The sequence below is a fragment of the Syzygium oleosum genome, unplaced genomic scaffold (assembly GCF_021117445.2).
Source record: "Syzygium oleosum isolate NSW1041296 unplaced genomic scaffold, Sole_v2.1 Sole_v2.12, whole genome shotgun sequence".
NCBI classification, from domain to species: domain Eukaryota; kingdom Viridiplantae; phylum Streptophyta; class Magnoliopsida; order Myrtales; family Myrtaceae; genus Syzygium; species Syzygium oleosum.
In genome coordinates this window covers 7,063,013-7,082,411 of record NW_026607496.1, presented here as the reverse complement: position 1 = coordinate 7,082,411, position 19,399 = coordinate 7,063,013, and the positions used below count along the sequence as shown (strand labels likewise).

The 19,399-nt window shown below is 40.4% G+C and overlaps 1 protein-coding gene across 3 annotated transcripts; it reads left to right on the top strand.

Moving 5' to 3' along the window:
- Positions 1–3,924: 3,924 nt before the first annotated feature.
- Positions 3,925–11,708, top strand: LOC115672329 (copper-transporting ATPase HMA4-like). Of its 3 annotated transcripts, none has more exons than XM_030594115.2 (9): positions 3,925–4,277; positions 5,158–5,448; positions 6,201–6,946; positions 7,091–7,562; positions 7,697–7,864; positions 8,623–8,877; positions 9,557–9,679; positions 9,963–10,448; positions 11,142–11,708. In XM_030594115.2, the coding sequence occupies exons 2-9, from the start codon at positions 5,191–5,193 to the stop codon at positions 11,562–11,564; spliced, it is 2,931 nt and encodes a 976-aa protein (XP_030449975.1). In that variant the 5' UTR covers positions 3,925–4,277; positions 5,158–5,190; the 3' UTR covers positions 11,565–11,708. The 3 variants fall into 3 exon arrangements, with proteins under 3 accessions (XP_030449975.1, XP_056172483.1, XP_056172484.1); XM_056316508.1 differs by having other exon boundaries at positions 3,925–4,300; positions 5,164–5,448; XM_056316509.1 differs by lacking the exon at positions 3,925–4,277 and adding an exon at positions 4,583–4,603.
- The last annotated feature ends 7,691 nt before the right edge of the window (positions 11,709–19,399 follow it).

Here is a 19,399-nt window from a genome sequence, read left to right as displayed (position 1 = left end):
TCTAAAAATTGACTAGAAATCAATAATTTTGAATTTGGTCGATCAATTTTGAAATTCTCGGGGTGGTCGAAAAGTCAATTCTCGATCGATTTTTGAAAAATTGATGAATTAGAAGTGTAATTAAGCACAAAAAGGAGTTGAATTAACGATTGCTTTTTTTTTTTAAAATTTTTGAAAAATGTTGACTGGGGGTTGACTTTAGGGTTGACTAAAAAGTTAACTACAAAGATTTACTTGGATTATTGGTGAAATTAATGTTTTGGTTTAGACAAAATACTATGGAACTTGAAAAACTACTCTTTTTGGCCAAGAAATGAGCCATGTCGCGATTATGAACCATAATCTCGAGTTTTTACCTTGACATGACTCGTCAGCTGAAACTCAGGTGTCAACATGCATATAAAAGATGAAATTTTACTGTGTTATTACATGCTAAAACAACACATGAGTATTAGGATTTTTTCTTTGATTTTTCTAAGTGAGTTCTCGGTAAACTATTGTATTCTACTTTGACTGTAGTTTAGGGCCAACTGACGCTCACTGTAAACTCTATATTCTTTGGATTCATAGTGAATTTTTTGGTGGATGGTTTTCCCCGTGGAGTAGGTTTCAATAAATGTATTTAAAAATCAATCACAATGATTGGAGCATCACTTGTTATTCAATAGTTGTAGATTAAATGAAGCTGTGAAATAGATACTCAGTTTCTGTAATGAAGTATTCAAATTTATGTCATTAATCGTATCATCTGTTTATTTTTTTAATTTACCAATTAATTGTTCATGGTAGATGACCAATTTCGATTTCCACTGCCTTGTTGACTACACATAGTTAAATTAGTGAAGGGTTCATTAACTAAAACCATGAAATTAAGTGAGCGCATCATTTCTTGCGATCACTCATGGTTGTTGTGACCTCAAAGCCAATTTAGACGCAATACCTAACTTGGTACTTCGAGTCCAGCCCAAGAACTTATGTCAGGAAAAATTATTTTCACATTCACCATTGGATGAGATGTCCATATAAGACTCATAAGAACTGATGATGCATGCGAGCAAGGTGCATGAAAGGCCGATTCCTCTTGTAGGGTTGGATCCTTGAATCCAATTGGACCCATGACCAGACGTCTTGGGAAACAGGCCTAACACTCTAAGGGTTGAGGACCGTATGCGAGCCAGAGCTGAGACCTGGATGCCTGAGCCCAAAACCTCGAGGTCAAGCCTAGAACCTCGTGGTTAGACTTGAGATGCTGGGTGTCAAGGGTGTAATAATGGGCCTCAAACCCAACTCATGTCTTTCAAAGCCAAGCCCAAGCCCCAACTGATTTATTTCTTGGGATAATCACACAAACAGTTCCTGAACTTTGGTTCAATGTGCAATTTGATCCCCGAACTTTTAATTTGTTCATTGTAGTTCCTGAACTTTAGCCTAATGTTTAATTTGATCCCTGAACTTTTAATTTGTTCAATGTGATCCTTAAATTTTTAGTATATGTTCAATTTAGTCCCTGAACTATATGAAAATATTCAATGTAGTCCCTGAACTTGAATTAATGGAAGGACTGCATAGGACATTTTCAAATAGTTCAAGGACTAAATTGAACATATACTAAAAGTTAAGGGATCACATTGGACAAATTAAAAGTTTAAGGACCAAATTGAACATTAGAATAAAGTTCACGGACTATATTGAACAAATTAAAAGTTCAGGGACCAAATTGCACGTTGAATCAAAGTTCAGGGACTGTTTGTGTCATTTTCCCTTATTTCTTCTCCAATGGATGAAGTAGTGAAGCGGTGATAGAAAGAAGGAAAAACAGAGTGAGCTAGTTCGTGGATGGAGAGGACGAAAAGAAGAAAAGAGGAAAAAATTTTGGCGTATACACGATCCAACCACCCCGACAAGCTGTATCAACTATGGATTGCAACTCCTGGTAAGTATTCAAGCCCATTATTAATCTAATTGGAGTAATTTTCAAAGTTAGGTTTTATATTTGGAGTTATGTGAAAATTAAACTACGACGTTCGATTGAGGAGCAATTGAGCATTATATTTATATGGAAATGGTAGATAAAGGCATTGTGGAGCTGTGGGGTTTGACGAAAATTGATTCCCAAATATGGTTTGATCGGAATGGATTTATGAAGTTTGCGTGTGAGTTATGCGTAACGGATAAAGATCAATGCTCGTTATAAATGAGTTTCTTCGTCAGCCTGCAGAAGTCGTTTTATCGATGATAAGCGTAGTTTAGTCGTATCGTTCGTTAAAGTAGCGTATTACTTAGTTTTTAATATTGTTTTTTGATTAATTGATAGGAATACGAGTGCATGGCTTGAATAACCTTCGTATGTTAGTTTTCAGCTTTCCTAGGTGAAATGAAATTTTTGATATAGTAACCGTATGACTTTTTATTGTTGGGGCTAATGATACAATCCAAAGTGGGGGTTAATATAGGTTGAATGAAAACTATGAAGAAACTTTTGCGGATTAAAACAAGTTAAACTTCACTAGCAGTAGAAATAATATAGCATAATTGGGTGTGCTGTTGATGAACAGATAACAAACATGTAATGTTGATAATAAAGAGATAGAAGATAGCACACTGATATTTATAATGGTTTGACTTTACCCCTAAACCTACGTCCACTCTCTAGACTAACGAGGCTGGAATTCACTAATAATCAGCACTGCAAGTTACAACTAGGAAATGTTGTTCTTTTCACACGATATATTACACTATCAGGATATAACCACTATTGTTACAATTGTACACTTGACTGTTTGCTATTACAACTCAGTGGTACCACACAGAGACATTATCAGCAACACAACTGCTATCAACAAAAACATAATGAAGAAGAACACTCAAATGCTATAGACTTGGTTTGTTTGTTTCCGCTCAACTTCACTACTATTGGATTGAATGTATATAGCCTGAATGTTTCCTACTCAACTTCATGAAGTAGCGTTGCTTTTATCATCACCAGGGTTAGAACGACTATTGATTGTGGCAGTTTTCCCAAAACAGTTAGACTGCTCATGCATGTGTCTATCTGCTGTCAGAATTTCCATAACTGCTATGAGTTCTTCAGTGCTCCTGATACAAACTTCAATCATTTTGTGTCAATTTAATCCTAAAACTTTTGCATTTATGCCAATTCAATCTATCCGGTCAATTTTGGCCAGTTGGTGCTGACGTGGACATCGGCTGTCTGGCCAACGCTGACATGGCAAAAAAATTATTTTTTTGAATTTTTTATCACTTTTTTTTTTCTCTTTCATCTTCTTCAACCTCTAGTCGGTCGCCAGACTAGTGATCGGCCAGAGGATGGGGCCGGCGAGGCCGACCTCGCCGTTGCTGGGCGAGGCCGACCTCGCCAGATCTGGTGAGGTCTCGTCCTTGTTGGTCGCTTCGAGTGAGCCTTGCCAGCGACGTTGCTGGGCGAGGACAAGCCTCACCAGATCTGGCGAGGTCTTGTCCTTGTCGTCATTGGCCAGGTCGGGTACGACCATCCTCGCAGTTGCTGGTGAGGGCTCGTCCTCGCCGACAATTGGCGAGGTCGGCCTCGCTCGAAGCGACCGGTGAGGACGAGACCTCGCCGGCCCCAACCTCTGGCCGGTTGTCGGTCGCCACTGAAGAAGATGAAAGAGAAAAAAAAGAGAATAGAAAAAAAGAAAAAAAAATTTTAATTTTTTTTTTTGCCACGTCAGAGTTGGCCGGACGGCCGGCGCCGGCCGGTGTCCACGTCAGCACTGGCCATCCAAAATTGGCCGGATGGACTGAATTGGCGTAATTGTAATAGGTTTAGGACTGTTTTGGTAATTTTTCCAACTTTCGAACGACAAGAAGACGTTAAAGATTCAAAAATTTTAAAAAGTCAATATAAGACTTTTGGAGCGAGCGATCACCGAGCATAAACGCGACATCTCTTTGGCGCCCTTGCTGTCCATTTCGTCCCCCCCCTCTGTGTGCGCAAAAACCCTAGAATTCACCGAGTCGAACTTTAAGGCGATCAATCCCTATCGCCAGATCCATTGGCAGAACGCCTCTCTTTTAGCTTTCGCTTTTTGCCCTCTCTCGCGACACGGGATCGTTTCGGTACTCGTGTTTTGCTCGCTCGCTCCACCTTTTGGTGTTATATATAAAGCCCCTGTTTGATTGCCGCCCGGTGCTCTGTTCTGCTTGCTGATTTCCGCTGTCTGTTGGTGTCGGTGTTTGCTTTGTTGAGATCCTCGGGTGATGAGACTCCTGGTTTTCTAGCCTGATCGTGTGGCGAGGTCGAGTCTTAACACGGATACATGTTTGCTGAGATCTGTTTGACCTGATCATTACTTGCTGATACAAATGTCCTACTGCTTTGAATTCTGCCTCTTTCTTTGTGTCCTCCTTTTCTCAAAGCATTAAGCGGACTCATACTTTTTTTTTTTTTTGTTTAAATTTCGCGTGATCATTTAGTGGGTTTCTGTGTAGTTGCGGGTTTGCAGCAGCTTCGTGATATGCGCTCCATGTAATCGCTCTTTGTTGCTCCGCAGAGGTGCATGGTGATAATGTCTACGTATTCACCTGAGCTCCGCGACAATCTTTTGCTGGTTCCCTATTTTTGGTAGCACTGTTGTTTGCTTCGTATGATGAGATCATGAGAGCTCCCTTGATTCACACTCTGATCATTTGCGAAGTCACGTTGTGCTTTAATTAGTTCTTTTGATTTTCGCTTGCGAAATTGACCTTACGCAGCATTCTTCTGCTCTGTTTGGCTTCATTATCCTTTGTGCTCAGGCTGTTTTAATTGCCAATACAATTCCATCCACCTAATTGAACTTCTGTTTGCTCATTCTGCTTTATAGAGTCAATGCGCTGCAATTTGTTTCATGACTTAGTACTGAAGGCGAAAATATGCATGTTCCAGGGTTGTGTTGTTGTCGAATACATCTCAACAGCGATAAACCGCATGTCTGTCGCTGATTTATTTTTGAAGAGGACCGAAATTGGAGTTCTGTGCAACAGCATTTTTGCTATAATTAGCAATGGCGACAGATAAATCTATTAGCAATATTCTTTCACACCCTTGTAATCACTGCATGGACGTACTGCAATTTCATTTAGCTATAGAAACGCTAGATTGTGTAACTCCACTATTTTGTTAATTTGGTTTTGCAGGATTAGGCAAACTTAACTCTCTGAAAAATTAAAATGGAATTAAATGGGAAGCTTGACCTCAAGGTGCCTCTGTTGCAACCTACTGATGGTGTGATTGCCTCTTCAAGCACTACAGATAATAGAAAAGATGACAGAGTACGGAGTATTTCATTCAGAGTAAGTGGTATCAAGTGCGCATCCTGCGCAGTTTCTATAGAATCAGCTGTTGGAAAGCTTAATGGGGTTGAGAGTGTGTTGGTGTCGCCACTTCAAGGCAACGCTGCAGTGACATATATTCCCGAGCTAATAAATGTAAGTCAGCCATGACAATTAATCCGTGCTGTTTGCCATACAGTGGGACATTAGGGCATAGTCTTTTTTACCTTCCTTTCTCCAGTTAGATTATGTGTGAGTTATTTGCAATCGCTTCTCTCATTGTTGTTTTTTAAAATTATTAACTTGAACATGATCTAAGTTTCACTAGAAACGGCAGCATTGTTTCTCCTCTTATGTGACTTGGTATAGTAAGTCTAGGTCATCCCCATTTTTAACGCCGAAATAATTTTGAAGAGGAAGAAATTGCAGATTTTGAGTTCATCTATCAAGAGTTTTTCGGATCAAGTTGATGGCAATGCACACCCAAAGAATGTGCATGTGTGTGTGCGTGCCCCATGCATGTGCGTGTGCGTGTGTAATGACATTTCTTTGAGAATGTTTTTAGTTTAACATGTGTGTTTCAATTTTATGGTAACAAGTTCTGGAGATGGATTTGTGGTGAGAAGACATGAACTTTTTGATCTCTTTGCGAATTTTCACAAAACCTTATAGACGCCAGAGAAAGGTGCATAGTGAAAAGAAAGTATCTATCTATCTATCTATCTATCTATCTATCTATCTGTCTGTCTGTCCGTCTGTCTCTCTGCCCGTCTGTTTGTCCGTCTATCTGTCTTTCTGTCTGTCTCTCTTCTCTCTGATTGTACTTTTATAAGATGTGCTCTCTATTTTGCTTGTGATCCATTCTGCCTTTTTAATGAGAAACGACGAGTTTATGGCTCTATTATTAGGCAAGAAAGATTAAGGAATGCATCGAGGAAGCAGGTTTTGCAGTTTTGGAATTTCCAGAACGAGATATTGTGGTATGTCGTCTTAGAATCAAAGGAATGGCATGCACTAGCTGCTCCGAGTCTGTTGAACATGCCCTTTCAATGGTTGATGGAGTAAAAAAAGCTGTGGTTGGTCTAGCTCTAGAAGAAGCAAAGGTCCACTATGATAAAAACATAATTGATACCAACCGCATCATTGAAGCTGTAGAAGATGCTGGTTTTGGGGCTGATCTCATCACAATGGGTAATGATCTGAACAAAGTGCAGTTGAAAGTTGAAGGAGTGAATTACCCAGAAGATGCAGCTGTTATTCAGACCACCCTTGAGTCTGCTGAAGGTGTGAATGAAGTTGAGATGAATTTGACAGAAGAAAAGGTCGTTATCGCCTATGACCCAGACCTTACTGGTCCAAGGTCCCTAATAAATTGCATAAAGGAAGCTAGCGACGGGTCAAAATCTTACAATGCAAGCCTCTATATTGCTCCAAGACGTAGAGAATCTGAGCAACAGGAGGAAGTACGGATGTATAGAAACCAATTTTTGTTGAGCTGCCTCTTTTCAGTTCCAGTTTTCGTATTCTCTATGGTACTTCCGATGCTTCATCCTTATGGGAACTGGTTAGAGTATAAGATATACAACATGCTCAGCACTGGGATGCTCCTGAGATGGATACTTTGCACTCCGGTGCAGTTTGTCATTGGCCGAAGGTAAGAAAATGTTTTTCCAAAGTTATAATTATTGATTGTGTTGTGTTGAGTTTTCACACTTCAGAAGCTGTATGTTGGATGGTGTATGATTTCCAGGTCACCTCCGAGAATCAGCTAACTTGTCTGATTTTGGATATTTTCTAGGTTTTATGTGGGGGCGTACCATGCGTTGAGACGAAAATCAGCTAATATGGATGTTCTGGTTGCACTGGGCACCAATGCTGCTTACTTTTATTCTGTATATATCATGATAAAGGCATTGACTTCTGATAAATTTGAAGGGCAAGACTTTTTTGAAACAAGTTCCATGTTGATATCCTTTATTCTTTTGGGAAAATATTTGGAGGTTGTAGCTAAAAGGAAAACCTCAGATGCTTTAGCCAAGTTGACTGATCTGGCACCTGATGCGGCTTGTTTGGTTAAGTTGGATAATGATGGGAATCTTATTTCAGAGGAGGAAATTAGCACTCAACTCATACAAAGGAATGACGTATTCAAGATTATTCCTGGCTCAAAGGTTCCTGTCGATGGGATTGTCATCACTGGCCAAAGCCATGTCAATGAAAGTATGATCACCGGGGAGGCTACGCCAGTTGCTAAAAGATCAGGTGACAAGGTATTGCCTTGTGTTCTTGCTTGGCATCTCATACACTGGAGTTTTATATATATTTTTTGGTCGGAACACCAGAGTTATATTATTGCACTGCAATTTTAACTGGCACCCCACCTGTCCTTTATTTGGATGCATAGGTCATTGGTGGAACCATGAATGAGAATGGATGCTTACTAGTAAAGGCTACGCATGTCGGGTCGGAGACAGCACTTTCTCAAATAGTTCAACTGGTTGAAGCTGCTCAGCTTGCAAGAGCACCTGTGCAGAAACTAGCAGACCAAATTTCAAGATTTTTCGTGCCAACAGTGAGTCTCTTTTCTTTGGTCCTGCTTTATGTAGTTACCTTGTCGATCAATAATATCGATCAATAATATTGCTTTGTGATTTCAAATCGGTTTGTTCATTTTCAAGGCATAGTTCGTTTTCTTCTCTCATTTTACTGTTGTGAAGACCAGGTCAAGTTCACTCTTTGGAGATATGATACACAAGAAAGGCATTTTCCCGATCTGGAAGCATGTAAAGCTAGCAGACTGAGTTCTTTACTAGAGTTGCTGTTTTCACATCATTGCTCTTTGGAGATCTGTTCGTGCCTTATTTCATTTTGTCATCCTTCATTCATTCCACCTTAGAGTTGTTGATATTTCACTTGACTTTGTATACCTGGCATTCCTTTGCCAAAACAATTCACTTAACTTTGAACCTTAGTTTTGATGGGAATAACGCTAGGTAGAAGTGAGAAAAGTTGAGGTACAATGAAGTCGATGTAGACTGACAGATTGTATATTATGATAGCTCATGCAATACCTGGCCACGGTCGATCTTAATGCATCGAAGTCACACGTTCAGTGAAATCAGTTTGTTCAAGGCTGAGCAATGTTCATAGACTTCGGTTTTTCAGAACAGCCACTGCTCTTTTCTAATTACCGGGCATAGTAGAAGCACAAAATTTACTACCGAGGATAATAAAATGCTTAATGGTGGCAATCTTTTTAGTGTTTACTATTGCTTTTCTTTTTAAGGATGATGAATTTTTTAATTATGATTTCTTCTCTTCTATATACAGGTTGTTGTGGCGGCTTTTTTAACGTGGCTGGCGTGGTTTATTCCTGGAGAAGTTGGTCTCTATCCTAAATGGTTAATACCAAAAGCAATGGATGGATTTGAACTTGCTCTGCAGTTTGGTATTTCCGTACTTGTGGTTGCCTGTCCTTGTGCCCTGGGACTAGCAACTCCCACGGCTGTCATGGTTGCCACTGGCAAGGGTGCTTCACAAGGTGTGCTTATTAAAGGCGGAGATGCACTTGAAAAGGCACACAAGGTAGGATTTGGAACCATCATTGAAACCAAGCGATATTATTACTTGGAAATGCAGACATTCATTTACTCCTGAAGAATGTGTGCTGCTTTGTTCACTGTATTACTCTTCCAGACAAGCCTTTCTTGCTTTTTTTTTGGTCGTCTTACATTTTATTATTCGTTTTCATAGTTGGTTCTCTTTATCCTGCTGGGGTTGTTTCAAGGGAGGATTGACCAGATCTGTAGACACCTACCACATTGTCACTTTGAATGTCTTAAGTATGCTAAAGAAAGTACTTTCACTTTTTTTCTTTCCACTGGTGGTTACATTAGTTATTAAATAATTGCCTCAATAGTTTTTTTTTTGGACAAATTTTCATATTCTGTTTATTTGCCTCATAGTTCAGATGTTGTATTCCAAGCCACATATTCTGTTAAGACGTGAAAGCCACCAACCATTTTTTTCTTTGTCCTGTCCCACAGATAGAGGACAGTGTTCCATTGATTGCAAATCCTTTTATTAATTTGCAAATTGCAATCTCCTTGGGAATGATCGTAAGAGCATGCTGCTGATGTTAGACATGTTCGGATAAATCTATAGTTGTAGATGGCTTGAATCTGTCATGAGCTCTTTTCCAACTTTCTTTTACTAATATTAACTCCTGTTGTACGCAATATATTTACATTTTTCTGTCTAACAGGTGAAAACAGTAGTGTTTGACAAGACAGGGACATTGACGATTGGAAAACCTGCGGTGGTTAGTGCTGTTCTCTTCTCCTCTTACTCAATGGAGGAGTTCTGTGACCTGGCTACTGCTGCAGAGGTGCGTCTCTGTATTGTTGTATAGTGTCCTAGTATGAGAGTTGGATTGTCTAGCAGATATATGTTGAAGTGCTAATGAAAAAACCCATGAAGTGGGTATAATTCAGTAGTTCGTCTCACATGCTGCAATTAAATCTCAATATTTTACTCGTCTAGTGGAAATTGTTTATATTCAAAGAAGTGATCTCAGGTTATTTTTTTAAAGTAGATTGTATTCGTTTGATAGTAGATTGGATTTATGCAGTGCTCTTTATGTGATATTTTTGACTGTCTGTAATATTCAGGTGAACAGTGAACACCCAATAGCAAAAGCTGTCATCGAACACGCAAAGAGGCTGCGCAAGAATTTCGGATCCAGCACTGACCATAATGCAGAGGTCAAGGATTTTGAGGTACACCCAGGAGCTGGGGTGAGCGGAAAAGTGGGAGAAAAAGTGGTTCTAGTCGGCAATAGGAAGCTCATGCAGGCCTTTAATGTGGCTATTGGTCGTGAGGTTCAGGACTACATTTCAGAAAATGAGCAAATGGCTCGTAGTTGTGTGCTTGTTGCCATTGATGGAAAGATTGCCGGAGCTTTTGCTGTAACTGATCCAGTAAAGCCAGAGGCTGGGCGTGTCATATCCTTTCTTCACTCTATGGGCATCTCAAGTATCATGGTGACAGGTGACAACTGGGCCACAGCGAGGGCCATATCAAAGCAAGTCGGTATCCAGAAGGTTTTTGCTGAGACAGACCCAGTAGGAAAGGCTGATAGGATCAAAGATCTGCAGGTAATCTTGTCTTGCTTTGGTTCTTAAGTGGACTACATCAATCTTAAATCGTTTATCATTTTATGGTCCAAGGTTAATTAGTTGGCTTGAGCAAGCATTTCGCGTTGCTAAGGATTCTTTAGATCGGAAGTAGGGTCCTAGTTATGAGTGGACTCATTTCATACTATGAATATGAACATGATTTCATAGGTGATTCTATTCCTTCTAGAGTTTTACAAAATTTGCATCTTGATGCATCAGTTTTGATGGCAGATTTGTGCATCATATTGGGATTAATAGAGTCGGATCGTGTAGCGTAGAATTTTTGTGCGATGACTGCCAACTCATCTTAAACTTAAGTCGATAGATAAATGTGTAATCTAAACATTCAAATACTTCGACACTCCCTCATAGGTTGGTTTTGGCTTAAGCACGACGCATGACATTTGATCATAATTGAGGAGGCAAACGGGCAATTGAGAGACTTTTGTCGTATCTCAGAATCCACTTTTCCACAAACTTTAGCATTTACAACTGTCTAACGTTACTTGAGCATAGGTCTCGAGTTTGATTCTTAAGGCTTCTTCTTCTGTCTATTTTGTCTCATGCTACTAATTTACTGCTCATGTGCCTCAAATTCTGTTTGATGAAATTGTCCTGCTACGAATCTTGTAAAAAACAAATTGGTTTGATGACTGAATTTATCCGATGCAGATGAATGGGATGACAGTGGCAATGGTGGGAGATGGAATCAATGACTCACCGGCCTTGGTTGCGGCAGATGTCGGCATGGCGATCGGTGCAGGCACCGACGTTGCCATAGAAGCGGCTGACATAGTTCTCATCAAAAGCAACCTGGAGGATGTGATAACTGCCATCCATCTGTCCCGGAAGACGATGTCGCGCATCCGACTCAATTACGTGTGGGCCCTCGGCTATAACATTCTCAGCATGCCGATTGCCTCCGGCATCCTGTACCCATTCACCGGCATCCGTCTACCGCCTTGGCTCGCTGGCGCCTGCATGGCTGCTTCCTCCCTCAGTGTGGTCTGTTCCTCTTTACTATTGCAGTCTTACAAGAAGCCTTTGAACGTCCACGACACTCAAGGGCAGAATTATTACCCCAAATCCGCTTGAGACGTGCCCAGGTTGCGTCATTTCCATCTTTTCGTCTGCTAATGTGATAATTTCTAATCACTTGATTTCTAGCCGATGTTTGCGGCGACTCCTGGTTAAGTTGAACTTCATAGATAGATCTATATCCTAATTTTAGTTGCCCAACGTCGCGTGAGGGAAGGGTTTGGAAGAACTTGCGCCGATTGAGGACTGTTAGTCCTCAACTTGACATTACCTCTAAACCTATCTTTTTTCTGAAATGCCCGTCGGGAGGATTGCGACACGGCTTCCTTTAGTTCAATTCTTCTTCACTTGACCTTTGAATGCCACAATCACTCTTTTACTTTTTTTAGCTTAGAACTATTTCACTTCCAATGACAAGTGCTTTTACTATACTTTTTAGCTTAGATCAATCAATTCTGCATTATGATCTCAAGTCACAATACCAATGCCAATATTCACATCAACAGCAACCTGCTGGTTGGCACTCCATTGCATATCCTTCTCCTTATTCTTTTTTCTTTGGTGATGAGGAAAGCAATTGTATCTCTACAAATTAAACGAGCAGGTCCGCAAACTCCAATTACCAGCCCTCTTAACAGTTCAGGCAATGTAATAAAGTACACATACGAATTCTCATTGATTCGCTTGATGCAAATCAATAACAATATGCTCATTAACATATACATCCTTTTTTAATGACACTTGATAGGAAACATTATAGCGTGTACAATCTGATCAAGTTTTCTGAAAAATCCAGGTAGAACAGCTTTATTTCTTACTTTCTAAATCAAGTACAAATAAATCATAGGCCAAAATCCAGCTACAAGCTTAAAATTCTCTACCTTTATATGTACTAATTTACTCCAGCTCGTATTGCCACTAGGCATGGCCACGGTTCGGAACCAGCTGGTTCCAGTTCGTTGCCATGTATGAACTGGAACCGGCAGTTCCGGGCCGGTTTTGGAACCGCCGGTTCTGGAACCGGCCGGTAAAAATTAAAAAAATAAATTATGAAATAAAAAAATAATGAATTATCAAATTATGAAATAATGAATAATCAAAATGTACATTGTAATTAAATTTAGGGAAAAAAAGAGAAAAAAATAAATTTGCAATTTTTTTTTGGAGCCGAGGCTAGAACTGGCTGTTTCGGGCCGGTTCCAAAATTGTCGGAACCGAAACCGGGCCAGTAGGCCACGGGCCGGTTTCGATTTCGAACCGCGGGCCCGATCAACAGGCCGGTCCCGGGTTTGACACGGGCCGGTTCCGGGCCGAAACCGGCCCGTGGTCATGTCTAATTGCCGCAAAGTGATGCATCTATGAATATTACCTAGCTAAAAGCACAAACTACACGTTTACCGAGGGCCACTCTCTTTGGCAAACATCTCTACAGGCATGCACTATCTACACGTGTACCAAAGGTTGACTCTCTTTAGCAAACATGTCTACTGGCATGGCTGCAAGGGAAAAAAATATCCATCTGACACATGGCACTTAAATGTCGCACAACATTTTGAACGGCCCAATACCTTAAAAAATCACATACCAACCCTCTTCTAAACTTTTTTTTTTCCCGTAAAAAGCATCTAACGTTAAATTCAGTCTTAATTTCACCATAAACTTTTTGTTATCTCATAAAAATTCTCCAACTTTAGATCCAGTCCTAATCTACTCTAAACTTTTCTTTGTCTTGTAAAAAAACTATTAGTTTTTACTTGAGGCCTAAATCTATTCCCGTTAAAGGGAAAAGAACACTAAAAGTGTCAAAAGTTGTGTACAGTACTCACTTTAGTGTCGAAAGTTTTCGTCGGATCACTTAAGTGTCAAATCAGAAAGAAAACGATCATTAAGTGCTAACGGCGAGATATTCCGGCCAAAATTAATACGCGATTTTTATTATTATTAAATGTTAAATTTAGGTGGATTTTTCATTAAAAAGGGAAAGTCCACGTGGACAATGAGGTGGCATTAATCATAAAACGACGCCACACTCTCCCCCTCTCACCGTCGTTCTCTATTGCTCTCTCTTTCTCCGTCGTTCTCTTTCGCTCCCTCTTTCTCTCTCATTCAAGTTCTCATGGCGATCGAGAGAGAGCTGAAAAAGAGAGAGAACCCGGGAGCTCCAAGACGCTACTCCAAGGAACCCTCGAATACCATGGTCGATACCAGGCGCAGCGCCTCCGCCAGCTAGTGGCCCCTCTCGCCCCAAAACTCGTCCTCTTCCGGCAGCAAGCTGCTCCAAGGTCGGTGCTTTTTCGCTCGAATTGGCGCTTTCTTGAGGCCTCGGGGTCTCCTCAGGACCCCAGATTCGTGGGTTTCCTCTTGGATTCGTGGGGGTGATTTGGGGTTTTCCCTGTTTTGCGCAGGTCGCGGAGGGTAATTTGCCCGAGAAAGCTGATGTGGGGGCAAAACCCGGGTCGGAATCTCGAGATTTCGGGCTCATATCCTCTGATCGGCGGGGCTCGGATGCGGAGAAGGCTGCGGATGCGTGCGAGGCGGAGAAATCGCGGCAGCCGTCAGGTCTGACCCCTTTTGGTTCTTCCTGCATGTGGGCCCTGGTCAATTGATTTGGTTCATGAGTTTGGGTGATTTGTAGCTGGGGACTTTCGTTCTGTTGTTGGTTCGGTTCTTTGGTTGGTTTCTTGTTTTGATAGGTGAAATTGCAATAGACGGTGAGAAACAAAACTGGCAGAAAACAAAGGCTCAAGGAAGCTGATCGAGCCATTGTCGGGTCACTCGGGAGCTGTGAATTGCATGAGCTGGAACCCAGTAAACCGACACATGTTGGCGTCGGCCAGTGAAGATCATACGGTCCGGATATGGAGCTTTAATGAGCTAAACCCGAGGCGCAAGGGTGCACGCCCCAACGGTGTCCACTACTGTGATGGCAATGGCACTAGCTGAAGAAGAAGAAAGATGCATGGCCCGTCAGTTGTTGATATTGCTTTCTTAGCCATTGCTTTGGTGTAAATATTCTTATGTTCATATAAAAAGCAGACACATTCATGTCAGACCAAGCATGTGAATCTTCAGCGAACTTCCTGGCAATAAATTTTTACTATTTCGTCATAACTTGTGGGCATTTAGTGAATAAAGCATCGATCTCTCAGGCTGTGCTCTGATCGTAGACATTATGATCCATTTCTTGATTTTGTTTTCATATCATATTAACATGCTACTTGCTCGGGCAGATATTGAACTGGCACTTGTTTGTCGACTTTGTCCCTCACTCTCTCTCTCCCCCCCTTGTCCATGGCCAAGCTTCGTCCGTCTTCGCTCAAATCTATTCCTTTGTGTTGTTCTCGATTTAATATTCAAGTCTCACCAAACAAAAGCGATGTAAATGAATCTAAGGTTTCTATTATGATTTGAACATATGATGAACACTTCAGCCAACAGATTTAAGTAACTCTCTCAAGTATGCTTCACAACTTCATGGAGACATTTCAACAAACAGCCTGCGTGCAAAGAGATTAGTAGATCTAGTTATGAAATTGAAATTGTTTTCCATCTAAAATCAATATTTAAAACAACAATGTCATCACCAATCATCAACTAACAACTCAGATTTTCAATGATTTACGCATGGATTTCATGGACGGAAATTAGTCTCACACTTATCCAAAACAACGTAGGAAAGAGAGGAATGAAATTATCTTGTTGAAGAGGGGTTCGCAATTGTGCTTACTGGTCAAGATACACGAGAAGGTGCAGCTAGTTGATGTTGCTGGTTTGTGCTTGCGACAGCACGTATTTGTGCAGCTGATGCAAGCACAAAACTACACCAGCACTTATTTATGCTGGTGCGTACTTGACACCGAAATGATAACTTTTTAACAATGATTGGCAATAAAACGATTGATTTTTAACAACAACTGATACTGAAGTGATCATTTAAAAAAAAAATTTGGCACTTAAATGATTACTGTTTACAACTTTTAGATAACGTCATTTAAGGGTTATATGCGGACTTCGCACGCCGCCGAGCCACGTAGGATTGACAAATTAATAAATATATGGCCACATCGGATTTCCGGTAACCTGGATCGAAGTTGACACTTAAGTGATCATTTTTTCAAAAAAGTGGCACTTAAGTGATTCAAAAAAAAAATTTGGCACTAAAGTGAGCGCCGTACACAACTTTTGACACTTTTACTGTTCTTCTCCCCCCGTTAACTCTCCATACACAATTTCTCTTGAGAACCGAGAGATGGAAGACTCCCGAGCGTTAGCCATACCAACATCTCGAGCTGAGTATCCCGAGCGTGAGCTTTCCAATTGCAAGAGATGGAAGGCTCCTGAGCACGAGGGATTGAAGACTGAGCGTAAAATCGAAGATCTTTGAGCGAGATGGAAGGAAGACTCTCTTAAGAGTAAGAACAATTGAAGCAAGCAAACCCTATTTGCTCTAGTTTTTCCCCAAAATACAAATGGAAGAAGACGTGGTTGTGCCGACGTGGAAATTCGTCTCCAAATGACGTCCTTTCAGATATGAAATTTGGAGAAAAATTAGCAATGACGTGAAAATGCCACGTCACTAAGGGCAATTTTGAACGGAGAATTAACGGGAAAAATAGATGACTCAAATAAAAGTTAATAATTTTTTATGAGACAAAAAAAAGTTCAAAGTAGAATTGAGACTAGATCTAAAGTTGCTGGTTTTTTATGAGACAAAAAGCATATTAGGATAGAATTAGGACTGTGCCAAAAGTTGGAGGTTTTTTGTGAGAAGAAAAACTTTTTTAGGATAGAATTAAGACTACAGCTAAAATTGGGGTTTTTTTAAGGTATTAAGCCCATTTTGAATATGAAATGGTGTACATTTGACGAGAACCGTGTACATACATCCTATGTATGAGACCCATTGGTGAGAGGAGGGAGTACAAACCTACAGTACGTAAATACTTTTCACACTTAAAATTGGCTTAATTAAAACATTAGCTTGGTTCATTGTATATTGTAAGGCGTATTTAAGAACTTATGCCTAGGTTCAATAAAATTTGACGTCATAATGAGGGACCACATTCAATTGCCAAACCGGATAAGATCCTTACCTCCGGATATTTATAACACTCGACATTGGTAAAAAAAATTTAAACGAATGGGCAGGACTAAATGAAATCCAAATAGCTAAGTTTTAAAATTGGAAGGAATTGATTCTTCATGAATAACTAGACCGCATATTCCTAAACACCACCCTTCCCCAGTCCCTACAAAAGCATGCATTCTCACAAAACACCTACTTTCCGAAGAGAGATGACAGATTCTTTTATGTAACAACCACCAAATTTGCTGAGCTCAAGTTGTTCAAAGGTATTTACTTTCATTAGGGAGATTTTTGGCAAGCCAAGAGAGGTTCCTGACCATCTTGGGATGGCAGAGTTTGTTATTAGGGAGGGATTCTATTGCCAATTCTGTTATGTGCTTGATTGGGAACAAAAAATCAGAAAATCATGGAGCAGAAGTAGTTAAAAAGAGGATTACTTGGGGGACCAGCAAACAGGAAGGACCTTGTCATGGAGTTAGAATTGATCTTAGCTAAGGAAGGAAAGTGGAATACTCGAAAACTAGAGGAGCTTTTTGATGAGCAGTTAGTGTAGGAGATTCAAACAATTCCAATTAGACCTTTCTACGCTCAAGTTTATAAATTAGTGTGGTTGGGTACTAAATTAGGCAACTATACTGTTAAAAATGGCTATGACATAATCAGAATAGAGATTGATTCAATAGAAGCGCAACACTGAACGAGCTTCCTCTTCTTACCAAATTCCCAAAACACTTTGGAGAGCTATTTGGGACATGCAAACTGTGCATAAGGTAAAAGTTTTTCTATGGTCTCTCTGTACTAATGCAATCTCTTCAAAAGAGAATTAATGGAAGAGAAATATTATGTCTGACCTGTTGTGCCCCATATGTCAACGGGAGAATGAGACAATTAAGCACATCTTTCTGCTTTGTCTCTGGACTCAATGCGTCTGTGCTGACCCTAACAAGAAGATTCAAATCAACTACCGGGAGATCACAAGAATTGATATATGGTTAATGCAATTTGCTGGAAAAGGGGCTGATTTACCTCCTCTGTCTTTAGTGGCTTCTTCTCTGTGGAGCATTTGGAAATCCCGAAATAACTTCGTTTTTCAGGGTATACATCCGAATGCCTAAGAAACAACGGATTTCCAGATGCTCCACAGAGAAGCCTCCCAACTATGAGTAAAACTAACTCAGATAGAGACTTATTACTTTCGAAAACTCACGAACAGGTTCAGAGAGGAATGGAATATCAATAAAACGAAGTTATTTCGGGATTTCCATATGCTCCACTGAGAAGAAACCACTAAAGACAGAGTATTAGTTAATATGAATTCATATTAACGGCCCTTGATTACTCACAACAAAGATTCGCACACATTTTGTCCATTCCGAGCATTAGTTAATATGAATTTATGTATGGCAAAGATATTAACAAGAGCGTATCAGGACCAGAGGCAACATTTACACCAGGATTTGAACAATCAAGAAGTCATCGCAACTTCGTGGAGATTTCGGCTAGACATAGATTTAGCTAGCAAACGGCTCAGAGAGCCATTCATCTAAATTGTGCAAGAGCATACTCAGATTCGACTAATGCGGGTCAAAATTACACTAAAATCTGAGAACCAAATCGTCGAACAAGTAGAGAGCCTTTCAAATATGCAGAAATCAGAGCTGCGTTTCATTCCATATCATCACAATCGTCGACCGTGAATAGTGATTAGACGGACGGGAGAAATCGTCAAGGACGACGAGGCTGTTAATTGGAGCTGACGAAGGCATATCATCCACCGGGAGCCGAGCTCTTCCAGTAATCGGATTAGAAACAGAGTATAACGAGGTCGCATTCGGTGAGGCTCAGGAGAAGCTTATCGAGCTTCGTTCATGGAGAGAGGATAAGAAAGAGAGCGGGAAGCTCTTCTCCTCCGTTCTCCGTTTTCCCTGTGAAAAGGGGCTGCCTGCTGACACTTCGTGAGTTAACGCTTGAATGGTCCTGGACTGAATCATAATGGGTTGAGTATCTTGTCTCTTTCTAGCGAGCTGAGTCTCTTTATGGGCCTTTGCATGGGTTAATTTGGGTCAGAGAAGAGAATCTTAAATGGATATGGCAGCACGAACTGTCACGGGCTTAGAACTAATTGGACCGGGCTCTTTTTATGGATTTTACCAATTTGATCAAAGCCGAATTAGACCCCTCCTATTTGTTGACTTGCTTGTTGTCCGTTTATCATTAGCTCGCTACTTTTAATTAAACTTTTACAAGAATGAACACTTGAATTGTCGACAAAAATTCAGGTGCCAACATCCATGGGCTGAGATGTTCTCCAAAAATGATTTAGGCTTGTGCTTGAAATTAGATTGAGCCCAACCGCATTAGTAGGCCTGAACAGATTTCAATGGGATGAAGCCTTTTCATTTTGTTATTGATTATTTTTTATTACAAAAAAATGCATTGGCAAAAAATCATGTGTCAATAGTATCAAAAGGGTGATAAATTAGAAGATTAACATAATCAAGTCCCCAAACCTAATTAATATCCGGCTGCGTAGAAAATGAGACAAAACTTCATGTCTTGTTTGGTTTTTAGCTGACTCTGAAAGGTTAGTGGCGATTCCTAGAATCCCTTAGGTTAAATTAAAACTTAAAATCCAATGTTGCGCAAGGTATGGACTTGGGAGAGTTCACGCCTAATCGAGGGTTGTTGGCTAGCCTTTGGGTAATACCTCTGAACTCATCCCTCTTCCCAGGACCACGTTGAAAAAGTTGGGTCGCGACAGTTTGGCGACTTCATTGGCGAATTGGTTCTAAAACTTAAATGAACT

Bases quoted from the DNA above. Each gene is read 5' to 3' on its own strand.
- LOC115672329 (XM_030594115.2), top strand. From the start codon at position 5,191: ATGGAATTAAATGGGAAGCTTGACCTCAAGGTGCCTCTGTTGCAACCT. The intron at 5,449-6,200 runs GTAAGTCAGCCA...CTCTATTATTAG, and splicing joins ATATTCCCGAGCTAATAAAT to GCAAGAAAGATTAAGGAATG. The intron at 9,680-9,962 runs GTGCGTCTCTGT...TGTAATATTCAG, and splicing joins ACCTGGCTACTGCTGCAGAG to GTGAACAGTGAACACCCAAT.